Source organism: Mustela erminea, chromosome 4 (assembly GCF_009829155.1).
Source record: "Mustela erminea isolate mMusErm1 chromosome 4, mMusErm1.Pri, whole genome shotgun sequence".
NCBI lineage: Eukaryota > Metazoa > Chordata > Mammalia > Carnivora > Mustelidae > Mustela > Mustela erminea.
This window is the reverse complement of record NC_045617.1, coordinates 11,866,401-11,887,858: the sequence shown is the minus strand read 5'-3', so window position 1 is coordinate 11,887,858 and position 21,458 is coordinate 11,866,401. Positions and strand designations below refer to the sequence as shown.

Sequence of the window (21,458 nt, the reverse complement as noted above, 5' to 3'; positions counted from 1 at the left end):
AAAGATAAATGGAAAAATCCAACAAGAGGATATCAACTGTAAATAATTATGCATCCAAAATAGGAGCAGCCAAACACATACAGCAATTATTAATAAACAAAAAGGGAGAAACTGACTTTAACACTGTAATAGCAAGAGATTTTTACACCTGACGTCCATAAATGGATAGATCATCCAGACAGAAAATCAACAAGGAAATGGTGCCTTGAACAACACAATAGACCAGAGAACCTTACAGGTATATTCCATCCAAGAATTCCATCCCCAAACAGCAGAATACACATTATTTTCAAGGACACATAAAACATTCTTCAAGACAGATCATATGTTGGGCCACAAAACAAATTCCAGTTAAGTTTAAGAGTGAAATCATAATGTGCATCTTTTTTGACCACAACAGTATAAAACTAGAATTCAATTATAGTAAAATATGTGGAAAGAACACAGATATATGGAGGCTAAACAACATCCTATGAAACAATGACTGAGTCAACCAACAGTTCAAAATCCTGGGGATGCAACAAAAGCAGTACTAAGAGTGGCTTATAGCAACGCAGGCCTACCTCAAGAAACAAGAAAAATTTCAAAAAACCCAAACTAACCATACACCTAAAACGGAAAAAGTAGAACAAACAAAACTGAGAGCTAGAAGGAAGGATAGAATAAAAATTAGAGCAGAAATTAAAGTAGAGGCTTAAAAAAATTCAGAAGAGATCAACAAAAATAAGAGCTAATACTCTGAAAAGATAAAACTGATAAACTTTTAGCCAGATTCATCAAAAAAAAAAAAAAAACAAAAAACAAAACTCAGATAAAATCAGAAATGGAGAAAAAAATACCACAGAACTACAAAGAATTATAAGAGATTATTATGGAAAACTATATGCCAAAAAATTGGGCAACTTAGAAGGAGTGGACAAATTCTAAGAGAACAAACACTCTTCCACAACTGAATCAGGAAGATACAGAAAATTTGGACAGACACATAACACAGAGATAACAGACCTATCACAATTAAAGCAGTAATAAAAAAAACTCAACAATGAACAAAAGTCCAGGACCAGATGTCTCTACAAGTGAATGAACTCTACCAAACATTTCAAGAAGAGTTAATACTTAGTTTTCTTAAATCATTCCAAAAAACAGAAGAGGAACGAAAACTTCCACATTCATTCTACAAAGCCAATGTTACTGTGATACCAAAAGCAGTTGAAGACACTACAAAAAAAGAAAACAATAAGCTAATATCTCTGATGAACAAAGATGTAAAAATCCTCACAAAGTATTAGCAAACCAAATTCAACAATACATTTGAAAAAATTCACATGAATCAAGTAGGACTTATTCCAGAAATGGCAAGGGTAGTCAATATTTGCAAGTCAGTACAATACAGCATGTTAATAAGCTATAGGATACAAACCATATGATCATCCCAATAAATGTGGAAAAAGCACTTGACAAAATACATCCATTCATGGTAAAAAGTCTCAACTAAGTGAGTTTAGAGGGAACATACCTCAACATAATAAAGGTCATATATGAAAAACTCACAGCTAACATCATGGTGAAAAACAGAGCTTTTTCTCTAAGATCAGGAACACGAGGATGTCCACTCTCATCTCTTTTATTCAACATAGTCCTGGAAATCCTAGGTGTAATAATCAGACAAGTAAAAGAAATAAAAAGTATCCAAAATGGTATGGAAGAAGTAAAACTGTCACTATTTGCAGATGTCATGATATTATATATGGAAAAACCTAAAGGTTGCACCAAAAAACTATCAGAACTGATAAATGAATTCAGTAAAGTAGTGGATACAAAATTAATATATAGAAATATACTGCATTTCTATATACTAATACCACAGTAGCAGAAAGAAATCAAGAAACACCAAAGAGAATAACATACCTAGGAATAAGCTTAACAAGGAGGTGAACACCTGTATTCTGAAAACTATGAAACACTCATGAAAGAAATTGAAGAGGACACAAATAGAGAGTCTATGTTCACGGATTGGAAGAACCAACATTGTTAAAATGTCCATACTACCCAAAGCAATCTACAGATTCAATGCAATCCCTATCAAAATACCAGCACTATTTCATAGAACTAGAATAATTAATACTAAAATTTGTATGGACCCACAAAAGACCCCAATAGCCAGGGCAATCTTGAGAAAGAAGAATAAAGCTGGAGGTATCATAATCCCCGATTTCAAGGTATACTACAAAGCTACAACAATCAAAACATGGTACTGGCACAAAAACAGATACGTAGGTTAAGAGAACAGTACAGAGAGCCAAGAAATAAACCCACCACTATACATTCAACTAATCTTTGACAAAGGAGGCAAGAACATACAATGGGGAGAAGACTCTTCAGTAAATGGTGCTGGAAAAACCAGACAGCTACATGCTAAAGAATTAAACTCAACAACTCAAATACAAAAACAAACTTAAAATGGATTAAAGACCTAAATGTGAGACCAAAACCAAAAACTCCTAGAAGATAACATAGGCAAATAATCTCTCTGACATCACCATAGCAATATGTTTCTGGCTATGTCTCCAGAGGCAAATGGAAACAAAAGCAAAAATAAACTATTGGGACTATACCAAAATAAAAAGCTTTTGCACAGCAAAGGAAACCATCAATGAAACAAAAAGGCAACCTACTGAAATGGGTAGAATCAAAAAGACATGTAATAACAAATATCGGTAAGGAGATGGAGAATAAGGAACCCTTGTGCACTGTTGGTGGAAATGTAAATTGACCAACCACTGTGGAAAGCACTCTGGATGTTTCTCAAAAAATTAAAAATAGGAATACCATATGATTCAGTAATCCTACTACTGGGTATTTACCCCCAAAACACACAAAAAAACTAATTTGAAAACATATATGCACCCCTATTTATAGCAGCATTATTTACAAGAGTCAAGATATGGAAGCAATCTAAGTGTTCATTTATAGATCAATGGATAAAGACAACGTGGGATGTATGTATCTCTCTCTCTCTCTCTCTCTCACACACACACACACACACACACACACACACACAGAGGAATATTACTCAGCCATAAAAAATGAATGAGATCTTGCCTTCTGCAATAACATGGATGGACCTAGAGTGTATATGCTAAGTGAAATATATCAGAGAAAGACAAATACCATGATTTCAATTATAAATGGAATCTAAAAAACAAAACAAACGACCAAACAAGACACAAAGAAATGAATAAACATAAAATCAGACTTAACTAGAGAACAAACTAGTGGTTGCCAGAGGAAAAGTAGATGGGAAAATGGGTAAAATAAGTAACATTAAGAGGTATAAACTTCTAATTACAAAATAAGTCATAAAGACGAAAACTACAATATAGGAAATAAATTATATATATAATATGTTATATAATTTACATAATATTGTAATTATACATATATTATATATTATATATTATATATTACATATTGAATACTGTATTAACATTGTATGATGACAGTGACCACACTTAAGGTGTGAGCATTGAGTAATGTATAAAACTGCTGTATCAATATGTTGCACACCCGAAACTAATGTAACACTGGATGTTAAATTGATTAAAAAGGTGGAAAAAAATTCACAATAAAAAATGTTTGATGTAACTTGATTTAGAGGTCTATTAAGAAATCACAGAACAAATACTGATTTCTCTTTTTGAGGATTAGGTGACCATATAATTTATCTTCCATACTGGAAAACTTTGAAGAGTACAGGTGATAATGTTATCACCACCAGGCAACAGGAATAAACCTAGCTAGACATTTGGTCACTATTAAGAGGAAAAAAATTAGGACAAGAACTATTCACATATTGTGATTTTTCTTGCTCTGGAGAGATAAAAAGTATAGTTTGCATATAAATGAAAATCAAATTCTAGAGATAATTTCCTAGGACTCATCACCAGATGAACAAAGATTTACAAATAAACAGAAACTTACCTCTGGTTTAGGGACAAAAGCCTGACCTGGAATTGTGAAGATGTGCTGAACATTGCAGAGGTACTGCGCCATAATAGAAAGGCGGCTACGCTGTTTGCTTCCTGTATTGGCTGTCAGTCTCTACAGAAGGAGAAAAGGAATTTTGGCAATTAATCCAGTCTGATCAGATAGAATGCACCTAATATTCTATTATCTATGGACACTAGGTGGAGTTTTGAGATAAACTTTAAAAGCACAGGCTTTCTGATACATGATACAGAAACAGCACGGAGAACATTTTCCTCCAATATCAACTGAAGTACACTTAAGAGGTGTGAATTATATCCTATATAATGTACTCAGAAACCAAATAAGAAAACTTCCCTACCACTGGATGTTGGGGATTTTAAACCCCTGTTATATTCTGGAGAAGGTCCTATATGAAACAAGTGATCAATACATATTTGATGAGAGAAGAAATTAGCAAGCACAATTAAGAACTAAAGATGTGTATTTCATTTTATGAATTACCAAAAATCTATGAAGGAACCTTTTCAATGGTGCACTTTTCTTCATTTAAATGTAATAAAACTTTGAATATTCAATCAGTTCTTGGAGAACTGATTTTTGCATAAACCAGGAATTCATTCTTTTAAGAACACAAACACTTCAATTTCAAAATCACAAATAGCTAAATTAACTCATAAATGCAATGCAATTTCAACCAAAATCTTGAAAGGATTTCTTTTAAGACCTTTAAATTCCACAGAATTTCATATGGAAAAGCCAAGGGCCTGGAATAGCCAGGAAGCTCCCGAAGAGCATCAACAGCATGAGGAAGGGCTGAGGCCGACTCACCATGGGAGGTATCCAAAGTAAGGCAGTACAGTATTGCTACTGGCACAAACACACCAACCGAACAAAAGCCTTAAAAACAGACCCAAGCGCATATGGATATTTGCTGTGTGACAGATGTGATGTAACAACACTAACAGGAAAAGGATGGACCACTCGGTAAGAGATACTGGTACTGAATAGGTCTATCTATAGCAGGAATAACTCCCTATCTCATACCATAACCAAAAATAAATTCCAAGTGAATTAACAACAAGTAAAAAGCAAAACTTTAAAATTTTTTTATAAAGTATTTATGACCCTACAGTAGGGCAAAATTTCTGAAAATATGCAAAAGTGGAAGCCATAAGAGACCGATACTTTTGCTCTATTAAAATTTAAAATGTCTATATTAAAAAAAATAGTACAAACGTATGTCACAGACTGAGAGAAGGTATTTGAAACTCCTATCTGACAAAGGATTAGTGTTCAGAACATGGAAGAAACCCCTACACGTTAATTGCCAAAAAATAAACAATAGAAAATCTGGTAAGAAATAGGATAAAAGCACCCAAATGACCCATAACCATACACTATCCCCAACCCCGTTACAAATTAGGGACATGCAAATTTAAACTCTAATGAGATAATCTCATATCTGTGAAATGAACAAAATTTACACAATAAAAAAGAACCTGGCAGAACCTAGAACTGGTGAATGATCTGGAGCCAGAGGAACTCCCATTGACCGCTAGTAAGAAGGGCGACGGGTACAAGCACTTTGGACTACAACTTGGCAAGACACACAGGAAAGCTGAAGTTGAGTGCACTGTCATAACTTTAAATCTACCTTTAGGAATATATTCTAGGGAACAGTTTATATACCTACACAAGAAAATACTGTGTAAGAACGATCACCACAACATTGCGCATGCACAGTTTCCAAAAAGGTAGAAAACATAAAGGCCATCAACAGGAATAAGTAAATGGTGTTATTAACATAGATACCCAAATAGAAAATGATGAAGTGGCAGAAAATATGTAGACCATGATTTCATTTATATAAAAACTTCAAAACATTATTTCTTATGGCTTCCTCTGTGTGTGTGCATTTATCTATCAATGCATGGGAATGATGAGTATCAATTTTAAGAGTACACTCATAGGAGAGAAAGAAAGGGGACAGAAGGGGGTACCACGCATATCTACTATATTTTATTTCTTAAAAAAGACAAAAATATGGCAATATGTTAGAATTGGATTAAAAAATTAGATGCACTGATTTCTTAAAAAAAATGTATCCTGCTTCTCTTGTGTTCTTAGAATTCACTGGGTATTCTAAACCTTTTATAAATGATACAGGGTCAACATTATAAACATTATACACCACATAATTTGGCTTGTAAGAGCTTTGCCTTAAGTAAGATTAAAAAGATAGGTTTTAAACTGCGATGCTCAGAAAATTTCCTATAGGCAAAGCTGTAGATTTTGTACATTTATTTTGCTACTCAGAAGCCATTTCTCCATCTCATCTCTCTTTTTTTTTTTTTTTAAAGATTTTATTTATTTATTTGACAGAGAGAGAACACAAGTAGGCAGAGAGGCAGGCAGAGAGAGAGGAGGAAGCAGGCTCCCTGCCGAGCAGAGAGCCCGATGCGGGACTCGATCCCAGGACCCTGAGATCATGACCTGAGTCGAAGGCAGCGGCTTAACCCACTGAGCCACCCAGGCGCCCATCATCTCTCTTTTCAAATTACCTGGCTCTTGTCTATATTTAGACATCTAAAATTATTGGGAGGCTGAGTACAGGACAAGTGATTGCTTTAGTATAAATGACAGAGTAAATTCCTTTTTACTAAAGTGTAAAACCAAGAAACATATATATTCCCAAACAAAAATAAAAACAAAGACAAACACTGGAAACATATTTAAAGAATAAACTTATGGATCAAATGCTAAAAAATATTTCTAGCTCTACATAAATTTTTTTTGGAGCTTAACTGTACCACTGGCATGAAAGTAAAAAATTCAAAGTGCATTGTACAACCGGCATACTTCAAAGCAGTTGTGTACAACTAAAACCCGCATGAACATAATCACAAAATTAAAATAAAAATCAAAAAAAGTCTGCACTTGAAAATTATTATTTCATGCTGAATTCTCTTTCAGTATTCTACTTTACATCTCAAAGGTGTTTTCACTGATGAATTCAGTGAAATTTTAAAACCACTTTAACCCAAAAGCAAACACGGGAGGCAATGCAGGGTAAACACTTTGGACACAATTTCACTTTGAGTGCTGGTGACCATTCCTGCCAGAGAAGCTTGACCCATCCAAGCTCTGCAGCAAATACACCCAGGCTGTGGAGATGAAATGTGTGAAACATATAACGGAATTTAGATGAAAGCAGCACACACATACCCATCCTGAACTCATTGTAGAATAGTTCAAGCCACAGAGCAAAAAGCTCTGTGGAAAACTTCATTAAAAACTAACACAAGAATTAAACGGTCAATCAACCATTCAAACATGAGTTAATATTTGTGATAGTTAGGGCATATGTAAAGCTATGAAAATTCAAACTCCATGACAAGATAGAGGATTTTAACAAACAACAAAAGGCCAGGATACCAAACCAGTTAATTTTTCAGTAAAAGGAAACCTCTAACCCTTGAGATTTTAAAAGCATTCTGACCGAGTATAAGAAAAACAAAGGGTCAAAGACTCCACAAGGACAGTGTTATTTTCATCCTTCTTATTCTAAAATGATTTTAACTAAAAGTAGAAAAATTAGGCTTATTCTTGAGAAGACACACAGCCCAATATCAGGGACAATGAAAACTATATAAATTACTGGCAAGGTGACTCCCCCCATCCCTGCTACAGATGTGACCATTAAATAGCCAAGGTCCACTGAAGATGGGAGGACATGAACAGGCTAATCCTGGACCCAGAACGAAAACACCAAAGGTCCAGTCACCTCAAGAACTTGAACATCATGACTTCAGCAGAAAACCTATGACCTGTTTTCAAGTTCAGCTTTCCCTGTAACTAGCTCCATGACCTTCTGGAAGACATTAAACTACTCTGAGCCTTAGTTTCATCATCTATAAAATGAGGTTAGATGAGATTTGTTAAGGTCTCATTTTCTGCTACACACTGTGATTCTATTTTATGAGCTGTAACTTTATACCGTCTATATGTTCTTTAGTGTGTGTGAGCTGAATTCTTCTATTTAGACCCTGCAGACCTAGAGAGAACGGAAGAAGATCGTGTTCATTTACTTCTGTTCTATAACTCACAAAGCCAAGCAAAGTGCATGTTTAAGAATGCTATCTGTGGAATGTAAAATTACAAATACGTTAAGTGTCAAGAGTAAACAAAGGTTATGTAAGAAAATGCTACTATATATTATCCTGTTGAAACTTTTACTTGCAAAATATGAAAACTGGTCGGAGGACCAGTGTTAACTTCTAAAGCATTCCATAAATATACACTCAATATAAACTCTTCTCAATATTCATACTAGAATTTAACTAAAATCATTTTTTTTTTTGGTTAAAGAAAAATAACTGCATATGGTGGAGTTGAAGCAACACTATTATTAATAACCACAACTGACATTCTGAGTTACTGAAAATATTACTCCACCTCTTCAGCCTGTTCCTTTGCATTTTCCCCCAAAAGAATTAGACTACATAGTGTTTTGCATCTCAATTGTGTTACTCAAGAATAGAAATACCATAATAATTATGTAATCTGAGAAAATAAAAGTCCAAGGACAAATCAAAAGGCTGAGAAAATAACAAAGAAAACTAACATGGGCTCAACTCAAACATACAGAAGACAGTAGATTCATGAGCGGGAAATGACACTGACCCTGGGAAAGTGGTGGTGATACAGCATCCTAACAAACATAAAAGGGTCCTACATTGTTACGATGGAAATTTTTTTTTTTTAAATTTTATTTACTTGACAGAGAGAGACACAGCGAGAGAGGGAACGCAAGCAGGGGAGTGGGAGAGGGAGAAGCAGACTTCCTGCCGAGCAGGGAGCCTGATGCGGGGCTCCATCCCAGTACCCTGGGATCATGACCTGAGCCGAAGGCAGATGCTAACAACTGAGCAACCCAGGCACCCCATGTGATGGAAAATTCTAAGACTACTAAGAAAAAGATTTTATGGCTAAATACTCTAAAGCAAAGTTTCTTATCCTTGGCATTACTGACATTTTGGGCTGGTAAATGTGGAGTATTTTTGTGCTGTCAGGGGCTATCTCGTGTACTGAAGGATGTTTACCAGCATCCCTATCCTTAATCCACTAGACACCAAAAGCACCCCTCAGGTGTGACAACCAAAAGTATTTGCAGACAGGCAGGAGGTAAGAGTCTGGCTAAGTAGGAGGACCCTGAGCATACCTCCTCCCATGCACACACAACAGCTGCAGCTACATACGGAGGAACTCTCCCGAAGAATGACCTGAAAACTTTCAGAACAGCTCTTAGATAGCTGTAAGTATGAAGACAAAGCCACAACAAGAAGGGAAAAGGACAAAGATGTGGTCAGGTCAGAAACCAAGCCCTGGAACTCAGACCCCCAAGTGGGAGGGGATTTCACAGGTGCAAAGGTCCTCCCTGAAAAGTGAGAGGTTACAGCCCCACACCGGACACCCCACCCCCCGCCCTGGGGAATCTGCACAGGAAGATAAGCTCCCGTAACCTGTTTTTGAAAAATCAGCTGGGTTTACTTCCAGAGAACTGGAGAGTTAGAGGAAACTGGACTCCACACTTAAAGGGACCACACACCATCTCACTTGCTCTGAGACCCACCGCAGAGGCAGCAGTTTGAAAAGTGCCTGGGCCATACATAAAGGAAATTTACAGAGTGGTTTTAGGGAGCATGCCAAAGGGGCAGGGTTCTGTAAGAACTTTATCCAAGAACAGAAATGCTGGCAGGCACTATTCTTGCCAACCTTCAGCCTAGACATCTGATGCTGGTAGGCACCAGTCTGATACTATTCATATACCTAGCTAGCACTGCTTGCCCTAACCCGGAGTTCCCCCTGCAGACCTGCCTTGCCACACTGCCTTCCTAACAGGCATTCCTTGGCTCCTGTCTACACACCGAGCAGATAGCCTCAGTGGAGACTGCTGCCCCTAAAAACTCCTGCTGGGAAAAAGGGGAGAGGGCACTCCTGCACACCAGTGCACCTGCTGGACTCAGGGGCCAGTAACAGCAGAAGGGTGCACACAGCCAACACAGGGGGCACCCTTATAGCACCTGGTTCTGGTGAATGGTTCGCATTTCTAGGCCCCAGAGCACACCTTCCATATAAGGCCACTACCTTCAATGCCAGGAGTTATAGTTGACCTACCTAATATAGAAACAAACACAGACAAAATGAGCAGAAAGAGGAATAAGTTCCAAACAAAGGACAAGACAAAATCTCAGAAAAGAACTAAATGAAAAAGAGATAAGCAATCTACCTAAATTAAGAGTTCAAAATAATGGTTATACCGATGCACATCAAACTTGGGAGAGGAGTGGATGAACTCAGAGGGGATTTCAACAAAGAGATAGAAAATATAAAAAAAGAACAAATCAGAGCTGAAGAATACAATAACCAAAATGAAAAATACAACAGAGGGAATCAACAGCATATTAGAGGATGCAAAAGAACAGATCAGTGTTCTGGAGGACAGGGTAATAGAAATCATTCAAGTTAAAAAGCAGAAAGAAAAAAGAATGAAAAAAATGAGGACAGGGTAAGAGACGTCTGGGACAACATCAAGCACACTAACATTTATATCATAGGGGATACCACAAAAAAAGAGAGCAAAAGAGGAAGAAAAGTTAATTTTAGGAAATAATAACTGAAAGATTACCTAATCTGGGAAAGAAAACAGATATCCAGGTCTAGGAAGCACAGATATCCTTGAACAAGATGAACCCAAGAGGTACACATGGAGATACATTATTACAATCTCAAAAACTGAAGACAAAGAGAATCTTAAAAGCAGAGAAAGAAAAGCAACTAGTTATGCACAAGGAAACATCTGTTAAGAGCTGATTTTTCAGCAGAAAATCTGAGGCCAGAAGACGTATGTTTAAAATGCTAAAAGGAAAAACAAAAACAAAAACAAAAAATCCTATAACCAAGAATCTCACCCAGCAAGAAAGACTATCTTTCAGAATTGAAGGTGAGATAAAGAGTTTCCCAAACAAACAAAAGTTAGAGGAGTTTATCACCACTAAACCAGTCTTGTAAGAAATGTTAAAGAGAATTCTTTAAGCAGAAAAGAAAATACCCAAAACTAGAACAAAATCATAAAAGAAAAAATTTCACTAGTAAAGTAAATATGCATTGATGGTAGTAGATCAAACCCTTATAAAGCTAGTATGAAGGTTAAGACAGAAGTAGTCAAATCAACTATATCTATAATAATTAGGAATACACAACATAAAAAGATGTAAAATATGACATCAAATACATAGAACATGGGCAGCCCCCTGCCCATAAAATAGTAACACTTTTAGAATATGTTCAAACTTGAGCAACCACCAAATTTTTTTTTTAAGATTTTATTTATTCATCTGACACAGAAGAGAGATCACAAGTAGGCAGAGAGGCAGGCAGAGAGGGGGAAGCAGGCTCCCTGCTGAGCAGAAAGCCTGATGTGAGGCTTGATCCCAGGACCCTGAGACCATGACCTGAGCCTAAGGCAGAGGCTTAACCCACTGAGCCACCCAGGTGCCCCACAACCACCAATTTAAACAGATGACTATGTACATAGGTTGTTTTTTATCAATCTCTTTAACCACAAAACCAATAATAGATACACAAAAAAGTCTAGAGAAAAGGAACAGAAAATCAACACTGAGGAAAGTTATCAAATCAGAAGGAAGAGGGCAAGAGAAGAGAGAACCAGAAAACCAGAAAACAATGAATAAAATCACAGTAAGTACGTACCTTTCAATAATTACTTTAAATGTAAATGGACTAAATTCTCCAGTCAAAAGACACCAGGTGACAAGCAGACAGGATAATAAGACCCATTTATATGTTGCCCACAAGAGAACTGTTTTGGATCCAAAGACAACAGACTTACTGTGAAGAAGTAGAAGATATTCCATGCAAATGAAAGAGAAAGAAAAAAAGTCGTGTAGCAGTACTTAACATTGGACAAAATGAACTTTAAAACAAAGACTAAAAAAAGAAAAGAAGGGTGTTAGTAATAAAGGGATCCATTCCAGGAAGGCTGAGCAACTATAAATATCTAGGCACCCAACATAGCGCTTATACTAATATACTAACAGACACAAAGGGACAAAATGTAATACAATAATAGTAGGGGACTTTAATACTTCTCTTATATCAATTGATATTTCACCCAGACAGAAAATCAACAAGGAAACAGTGGCTTTAGAGGATGCATTAGACCAAATGGACTTTAACAGATACACACAGAACATTCCATCTAAAAACAATAGAACACACATTCTTTTCAAGTGCATACAGCACATCCTCCAAGACAGATCTGTTGATCCACAAAATAAGTCTCAATAAATTTAAGACTGAAATCCTATCAAGCAGTTTCTAACCAGAACTGATAGGAGAGAAAAAAATAAACTACAATTAAAAAAACAAAAAACAAAACAAAACTGGATGGGTGCTGGGGTGGCTCGGTTGGTTAAGGGTCCGACTCTTGATTTTGGCTGAGGTCATGATCTCAGGGTCCTGAGATCAAGCCCCACACTGGGCTCCATGGTCAGGGAGGAATCTGCTTGAGATTCTCTCTCTCACTCTGCTCCTTCCCACTGCTGTTTGTGCTATCTCAAATAAATAGAATCTTAAAAACAAACAAACAACAACAACAACAACAAAAACGGAAAAAATGCAAACCTGTGGAGGCTAAAAAAACATACTATTAAACACCCAAATGGGTCAATAAAAAAATCAAAGGGAAAATTTTAAAAAATACCTTGAGACAAATGAAAATGGAAATACAACATCCCATGATGTCTGGGATATAGCAAAAGCAGTTCTAAAAGGAAAGTTTACAGAGAAACAGGCCTACATCAAGAAATAAGAAAAATCTCATATATTTAACCTTTACACTTAAAGAAGCTAGAAAAAGAACAAAGCCCAGAACTAACAGAAGGAAGAAAGTAATGAAGATCAGAAGTAAATGAAACAGAGTCTAATAAAACAGTAGAAATGATCAATGAAACCAAGAGCTGGTTCTTTGAAAAGATGAACAAAACTGACAATTAAAATCCCTGAGCTTCGCTTTTTTTTGTTTTGTTTTTAAAGAGAGGGAGTGGGAGGATGGAGGGGCCGAGGGAGAGCGAGAGCAAGAATCTTAAGCAGGTTCCACACCCAGTGTGGAGCTGGATGCAGGGCGCAATCTCACAACTCTGAGATCATGATCTGAAATCAAGAGTCAAGACACTTAACCAACTGAGCCACCTCCGTGTTCTTTCCTATCAAAAGTTAGTAAGTCACAAGGATGAAAGGTACAGCACAGGGAATATAGTGAGTGGTACTGTAATAGTGCTGTATTCTGAGAGACGGTAGTTACATTGGGGGGGCGAGGAACAGCATAAAGCACAGAGTCATGAATTCACTATGTTACACCTGAAACTAAGGTAACATTGTATGTCAACATCAATTAAAAAAAATACCTATTTCATGAGGTGACTTTGAGGCTTAAATACAAAAACATATGTAAAGTGGCTGTTAGTAGGCACTCCATAAGTAATAGTTGCTTTTATCGTTGTCATTGCCACACAGGCAAATAAAAAACAAGGTGAACCTTATGACTGCCCAGCTTGCAGTCTGGAACCTATACTCCGGCTACAGCACAGGCAGGAGCATAAACAGAGCCCAGAGGTCTCCTCGATGTGAGAGGACAGAGGCCAGAGCTCTGGGAGGCCAAGGCAGCCAGAATTTGTGAGGCAGACTACTGGATGCGGGAACAGAGAGAGAGAGAGAGAAAGATGGGGCAATGGAAAAGAGGGCGTTCCTGAGATTTTCAGTGGGATCCTTTCAAGTCTTTGGCTGAGTATTGATCTGTAAGAGCAGGAGGCTGGGAGGCTGGAGCAAGTACTAACAGAAAGTGGGACCAAATGGAGCTCACAGACGGCTGGAAACAGTCTGCATTCCCAGCAGCCAAGTGAAGAGCTCTTGAAGTACACAGGGCACTAGATGGATTCCTCTGAAAGGTTTTAACGTAGTCTTGGGACTTAATTAGCCTCAGATTAAAGGCTCCTAAGAACCTGTCATAACAAAGCTTAAAAGCAACCTTCAAACCAATCTGCAAGTGACTTAGCAATGTGCCGGAGTAAAACCCACCACTCAACCCAAGCCCTCAAGAAGGTTAAAACAAAACAAAACTTCACAAATCTAGTATCTTGTCAAAATTTTCCAGGCTTACAAAAAAAAGCAGAAAAATAGGACCCATAGAAAGAGGAGGGGGAAAAAGCAAACAGTAAAATAGTACAGAAATAACAGAGGTAGTGAAATTAATAGTCAAAGACCTTTAAACAGCTATTATAAATATTATACATATGCACAAAGATGCCAAGGAAAGCATGAACATAATGAGGTAAAGGAAAACATAAGACTCAAATGGAACTTCTAGAAGTAAAAATAAAATACCTGAAATGAAAAATAAATTAAGTACAACAGCTTAGACACTGCAGAAGAGAGGAATGAATCTAAAGACACAGTAACTGGAGGTTTGTTTTTTTTTAATACTGAGTTATTATCAGTGCTTCTCAGTAGATGTGTTTTGAATAAAGTGTGATGATACAGGTAAATTCAATATATCAAGAGAGTTGTATGGCACCTGTTCATAAAAGATTATATATTATACAAAACTATTCAAGTCATACAAAACCACTTTTCAGTGTCTTTTCAACTGAGAAGAATCCTATTCAGCATGCTTCCCCTCCTCAGGTGGTTCATACTGAGCAAGCTTTATGTTCAATTTTTTACTTCTTCTACTAATAGCTTTATATTTCTCTCCCATTTTCTGCTTAATTCTAGGCGAAGCAGCTCTATTCTTGGATTTTCTGAGTTAGTAGCTTCTAACTGATGCTTTAAAAGTCCTTCTCAGTTGGTGTGTCCAGCACCATCCTCCCGCCCCCTCCCCTGACCTCAAGTGTCTCCAGAGCTGCTTGAGCTTCTAGTGGGTGGCAGCAGCTTAGCTCACAGCTTAGCTGGACACTGTGTCCACCAGGCTCCAGTAACTGGAATTTTTATGTATGGTGAATTATTTTTATTTTTTGTTCATTTTTTATATATGGTGAATTATTAAATGGTTTCATGGAAGTTGACCAAATATCCAAGCATTTGTTAAATAATCTTTTTCTTCCTTTTGTTTCTGCCAATGTACGAACCAATCATTTCCCTCAATCTGGTTCTCCGAATGTAGCCACTCTGTCTCATAATTTGTCACAGTGCTTCTAATTATTAGAGCTTTAAAATACATTTTAATATCTGATAGATAAGCCTTCTTTCATTAATGTTCTTTGTCAAAATTTCTCATCCACTCTTGCAGGTCCACTCCTCAAGATGATCCTGGGAACTTCACTATATTTCAGGATGTTATTGAAAAAACATAATTTGGAAAAAATGAAGCATCTTTATGATACTCATTTTTTCTTCCAGGGCTCTATTTCTCTTGATTTGCCTCAAGTGGTCTTTCGAGATTCTCAGTAAAGTTTTGTGATTATTTTTATATAGGTCCCTCTTTTTTCCTTAAGTTCCCAAAATAAACAACTGATTTTTTCCCCAATAATATTTTTATTCCTCTAATAGTGATATACTTTATTTGCTTCAATCCCTATTGTACTTAATTTTCTGTTCATTTATCACTAATTATATCCTACATTCTCTCCAACTTTATGTAACTATTCTCTCAGTATACGCAAACTTAAGTAATTTACCAAATTCTTGCTCTGCTCTGATGTGAACTGAATGTTCTTCTTAGGATTCCCTGCTGTATCTTCTGTGCTAGGCCTTCTGTTTCCTATTTTTCACACAATCTTTCTTCTTAGTGTCTCCAGTTAGACCAGTGCATATATAGGCTTTATCATTATATCAAAGGTGTTGACAGAAATCAATGAAAAAGACTTTCCAATAACTGGTGCTCGATTCATTAGGATCATATATTAAAAACAGTGAAACTGGCTTCTTTTTCAACCACACACAAAAATCAATCCCCAGTGGCTTATAGATGTAAATGTGAGAGGTAAAAAAAATAAAACTTCTAAAGATAACACAGAAGAAGATCTTCATGATACAGGATATAAAGGGAGTTCCTCAATAAGACACAAAAAGCACTAACCAAAAATTTACAGTTAAAAACATCTGCTCTTCAGGGTGCCTGGGTGGCTCAGTCGGTCCTCCAGCCCAAGGGCTGAGTTCACTTCTCCCTCTGCCGCAACCCACTGCTCTTGCTTGCACACTCTCTATCAGACAAATAAAATCTTTAAAAAGCAAAAAAAAAAAAAAAAAACAAAAAACAAAAAACAAACATCTGCTCTTCAAAAGACACTGTAAAGACCATAACATGCCAAAGAGTGGAAGAAATTTGCAACACATTAAACTAATAAAAGACGAGTAGGAAAAATGTTAGAACTCCTCCAAATCATGAGAAAAAGACAAGCAATCCAACAGAAAACAGACAAAAGGCAAACAATTAATAAAAAAGAGGTTATGTAAAAGGTCAATAAACATGCAAAACAGTGCTCAGTTTGATTTAAAAAACAGCAAACAACAAAAATAAAACCACAATGATATAACACTCAGCTCTGATGAACCAAAACGCACAAGTCCGGCAACTGCAAGTACTGGCAAGGATGTGGAGCAAAATGGACTTATATTTGGTGGGAATATAAACAGGCACAATGACTTCAGAGAACAGTTTAGCATTATCTAGCGAAAGTGAAGATCTGCAGAATTTCGGATCCAGCACTGCTGCTCCTGGATTCATACTCTAGGGAAAGCTTGCCTGTGTGCTCCAGGTGACATAAAAAATCTTCATGACCATTTTCTTTGTAATAACAATCACTGAAACTAATTTGGGGTTCCAAAACATGGCAAGGGACAGACAAATTATGAGCTAGGTGAAGAGTGGGTAGTATCTAGCTACACAAATAAACTATAGCTATGAGCAGCATTGAGCGAATCAGGATAAAAAAAATACATGCTGTATGAATCCATCTGCGTAAGTTCAAAAATGGAGAAAACTAAAGTATATTAATTATACAGCTAGGAATCTATGGGATAAACTAAGCAGGGAATAGTAAGTCCAGAATTCACAGTATGATTACCTCAGTGGCAGGTGGAGAACAGGAGATACAATCCCATCACAATGGGGAGACAAGGGGGTGTCAAAGATGCTGGGAATATAACCACTAACGCCAATTGGTGGGGACTAAGGTATTCTTCTTATTAAGCCACACAAATATGTCAGATCCTCTTCTGTATTTGTAGGTCATAAGAAAAATTTTTTCAAAAACACTTAATGGTCTGCAGATCCCCTCATTTAACCTCTGCAGCTCACAAACTGCCCTTGCCTACCTTGTAGGATTATTTGCTAGAGTGAATCTGGAACATTCCTGCCATGGGAATGCAGGCGCAGAAGGCACAGCTGAAGGAAGGGATTGGGCCAAACCTATGTACTGCATAAGGAGACACCAACCCTCTTCCCCCTCTCCAAACTGATCACCATATTCTTTAACTCTCATCATATTCCTGTATCACCACCAATATCAGTTTTATTGGTTTCTAATTGTTCTATGGCCCTACTGAGTCCCTGCATGGACTACGTTGTCTTTTTGGCGGGCAGCATAGCTTTCATGTTCTCACTGGAGAGCTAAGAGCACTTACGCCTGTCATCATCATTACATGCTTAACTTTGGTTGAGCTCTTATTGGTTTGTGTGTGTAATGGCAGTATTAACTTAGAAAACACAGTCTATGAAAAAAATGCAGTATTATTTCATTTTAGAATTTGATCATGTGATAAAATAGCCAAAAAGAGTTAAAACTCACCTCTGCCACTTCCTTTTGAAAAGTCAACATCATCTGGGTTCTGCCATAAATGAAAGGTCCATCTCTACAAGAAACATTTTCAAGCCACTTGACAATCAGCGGAGTTGATACATTAAAAGGCAGATTTCCAATAATGTGTACATTTGGAGGATCTGGTTAGTAAGAGAAACAACAACTTGTAAAGATTTTATTAATGGATTCTAAATACAATTTTAGTTAAGTTAAATCAAACGGGATACTAATAGTAATAAACAAAAATATATGAAAAGATACCGCTAAGTATTTTTCAAAGGCAATTTTTTCTCATAATTAGCTTTGAATTATTATTATTTTTTTAACATTTTTATTTACTTATTTGACAGACAGAGATCACAAGTAGGCAGAGAGGCAGGCAGAGAGAGAGGGGGAAACAGGCTCCCTGCTGAGCAGAGAGCCTGATGTGGGGCTCGATCCCAGGACCCTGAGATCATGACCTCAGCCAAAGGGAGAGGCTTTAACCCATTGAGCCACCCAGGCGCCCCTTAGCTTTGAATTATTAAGAGAAAAAATTCTACCTTAATTAGTGCTCAAAGTCCTCAGGTTTTTTGGCTTAGGAAAAATATGAAAAAGACTTGGTTTGAGGGAAAAGACAATTTGATCTGGACATGATTGGTCGAAGTGCCTACACCCAGATGTAGCTGCCAAGAGGGTCAGATGCCCAGGAAGAAGATACAGGCCACACACCAAGATGGAAGTGTCTACCGTACACACGTGGTCAATGAGACCACAGGAGCAGAGTCCTTCAGGCCAATCTGCAGCACAAGAGAAGATACTCCAAAAATAAAAACCTCAAAAACAACATCTAAGAGGTGGGGGGAAAAATAACCACCAGCAAAGAATAGCTAGAGAAATCTCACACCATATAAAGGGAAGAACAGGAGAACCTGGTATCAGGGAAGACAGAAGCACAGAGAGCTTCTGGAAGAGAGCAGGTAACAGTCACACAAATGACTAGAGCTCAGTCAGGTAAGGTTTCAAAGAGGAAATCAGAGCATGGCTGGGGCAAGGCTAGAAACCTGGAGGCAGTGTGCTTAGAAGAGAATGGCGTGTTGGAAGGCGGAGACAGGAGGCAGTTAGATGGAGGCCAGCCTGCAGCACCTCCATTTGTTCTGAAGGGTTTCACAGGCAAGTACTACAGCCCGCCTCTCAGTGTATCCCAAAGAGCTGGCACACAGCAGGTACCCAATCGACAGCCTGCAGATGAGCAGTGCCTTGGTGGGTCACTGAAGGTGAGACGGTGGAAGTAAAGTGGGCATGGTATACTAAAACATTCCTCTTTTCACCGTTTGGAAAAAGTTAACACCTCATAGTTTACCCCATCCTTATATGGTTTCATAAAAATAGCATGTTATTTGAAGAGAATTCTAAACACTTGAAAAACATGACAAGTAAATTAGAATTAAGAAAAAGGAATTAGTTTTATTATTTTGGAAAAAAGGAGAAAAGCAGAAAAAATGACAATGCATACCACCTATTTAATTCTGTCCTGATAATATTTAATATAAATATATATATCAATTTGTAATATATAACATAAATATTTGTAATATAAATAATTCTAAGAGAAAATAAGAAAACAATCCAAAATCACTTACCATCCTCCCACTGTCTTTTAAGACTTTCCGGAAAAGCCCTTTCCACCTTAAATGTCAATACATCTCCGTGGACAATTCTCAGTTTCCCAGGTGCTGCATCAGAAAGCATCTAATTTACAAAAAGGTCAATAAAATGAGCTCATACTTCAGAAAACAGTGAAACACACATATTCTTTCTCTCTCTTTCTCCCTATACATTTTATTTCAGATCTGTGCGTCATTGAGTCAATCTGAAAAGCCAGAGACTAAGAGTGGTCACTAAATGAACTACGAGTACACCACGCCTACTGCAATAATCATAGTGTTTCATTTCTAAAACATATGAATGTTCAGTGATAGTAACAGATTATAGTAGAGCAATAGCTTATAATTTCACAAATAATATATTAACATAATTCTGACCCCCAGAATGACTTGCATTTCTGTACTGATTTAGTAAAAACTCAACTTTTATCTGCAAGTTTTTTTTTTTTTTAAAGGTCTTTATTTATTTGTGTGTGTGTGTGAGAGAGAGATGACTCCCCGCTTAGCAGGGAGCCCAATGCAGAGCTTGGTCCGAGGACCTGGAGATTATGATCTGAGCCAAAGGCAGATGCTCAAACGACTGAGACACCAAAGCACCCCCTCCATCTCCAAGTTTTTAAATTAAAGACTAAGGACATAATAATATTGAGAACTATTTAGGAATAAATCATAAAGATGAACTTAATTCAATAAATCTTAATAACCTAAATATATACAAAGAATTTTACCTACTACCAAGAGCTAAAACCTAATCTACCAGGAGACTTAAACCAAGTAAAAAGTCATGTGTCATTGCCAACCTACATGTGGCACCCTGAAATAGTCCCCTTATATTCCTAATCTTACTATTTCTTGATCCAGGCACTTGAAACCCAATGAATTAATTATCCTTCGTGTTTTACCCATAGCTACCTCCCAGCCTATTTCTACTTTCCAACCATTTGCATTCCTTCCTTTTCCTTTAGTCTTTCTCATTTTTCTTCATTTCATCCCCCTTAGCACCATACCTTGAGATATGCTTTCACGGTACTGAAATGTTCACACCCAGCTAAAAAGAGCCTTGAAGCTAAGCCGTCTACACATTTGTATTGCATTAAGGGCCCTTGTACCCAACACACAACTTGATTCTTGAAGTCCTCGGTTTAAAAACAACAACAAAAAACCCAACCCCAATGCAGTTCCCAATGCTTAAAAGTTTAAAATGTGGGAGTGAATGCACCAATGAGAACAAACATCCTTGCTCAAGAAGATCACAGGAAGAGGAGACCCTCTTTAGACATCAAGTCTCACCTTAAGAAGCTCAGACACCCTTGGCTCCAAATGAGGGAACTTTGGCCCTGAGCACCCCTTGGTCCTGCTTCTCTATCTCAGTTAAAGCTGATTTTCTCTCAGAACCCTCTTCTTGCCTAATTCTGGCAACTAACAGGAAGGATGAAAGAAACATTACAGAAGCCAGAGAGGAGACCCTGGACCAAGGCACCCAGTTTATAGATTACTCCTGCTTTTGGGTTAATGCTGTATCTCATATATACTTCTTTATAGCATTTTATAACATACTACACTTGAGTAGTATTGTGTACTGTCCAATTGTGTATACTTCTTTCCCACGTAGTAACACGTGCTCCTTAAGGGTAGTACCTGTTTCTCATCCACTTTAATGTCCCTTGTGGCTACAACTGCACACAGTAGGTGCTTCACATTTTTTGGTGAATGACCAACTGTAAAACTGGAAACTTCCCCTCCCAGACTGAGATTTGAGGTTTCCAAAATCTGTATGATCAAGAAACTTGCAAAGATTTATTTCACTGATCAATCAGGTAAAATTATACAAGTAACATTTCAGAAATACAGAGCTGAAATGCTTATATTGTAAGAAGCCAAACATTTTCAATTTGGTATTCACCTAGTTTATTAAGTTTTGTCATGGCAGTTTAGTAAAAAT

General features: G+C 37.1%; 1 protein-coding gene across 5 annotated transcripts in view; it reads right to left on the bottom strand.

Moving 5' to 3' along the window:
* The window catches only part of TFB1M (transcription factor B1, mitochondrial), a 71,769-nt gene that overhangs the window by 32,944 nt on the left and 17,367 nt on the right, over positions 1-21,458 (bottom strand). For all 5 annotated transcript variants that reach the window (XR_004284751.1, XM_032338653.1, XM_032338654.1 and 2 more), the window contains 3 exons: positions 19,493-19,601; positions 17,859-18,010; positions 3,982-4,101 (listed from right to left, as the gene is read on the bottom strand). Coding sequence is in view for 4 of the 5 variants with exons in the window: in XM_032338653.1 (XP_032194544.1) it covers positions 3,982-4,101; positions 17,859-18,010; positions 19,493-19,601 (381 nt within the window). In the remaining variant the exon portion in view is untranslated. The remainder of the gene's footprint in view (positions 1-3,981; positions 4,102-17,858; positions 18,011-19,492; positions 19,602-21,458) is intronic.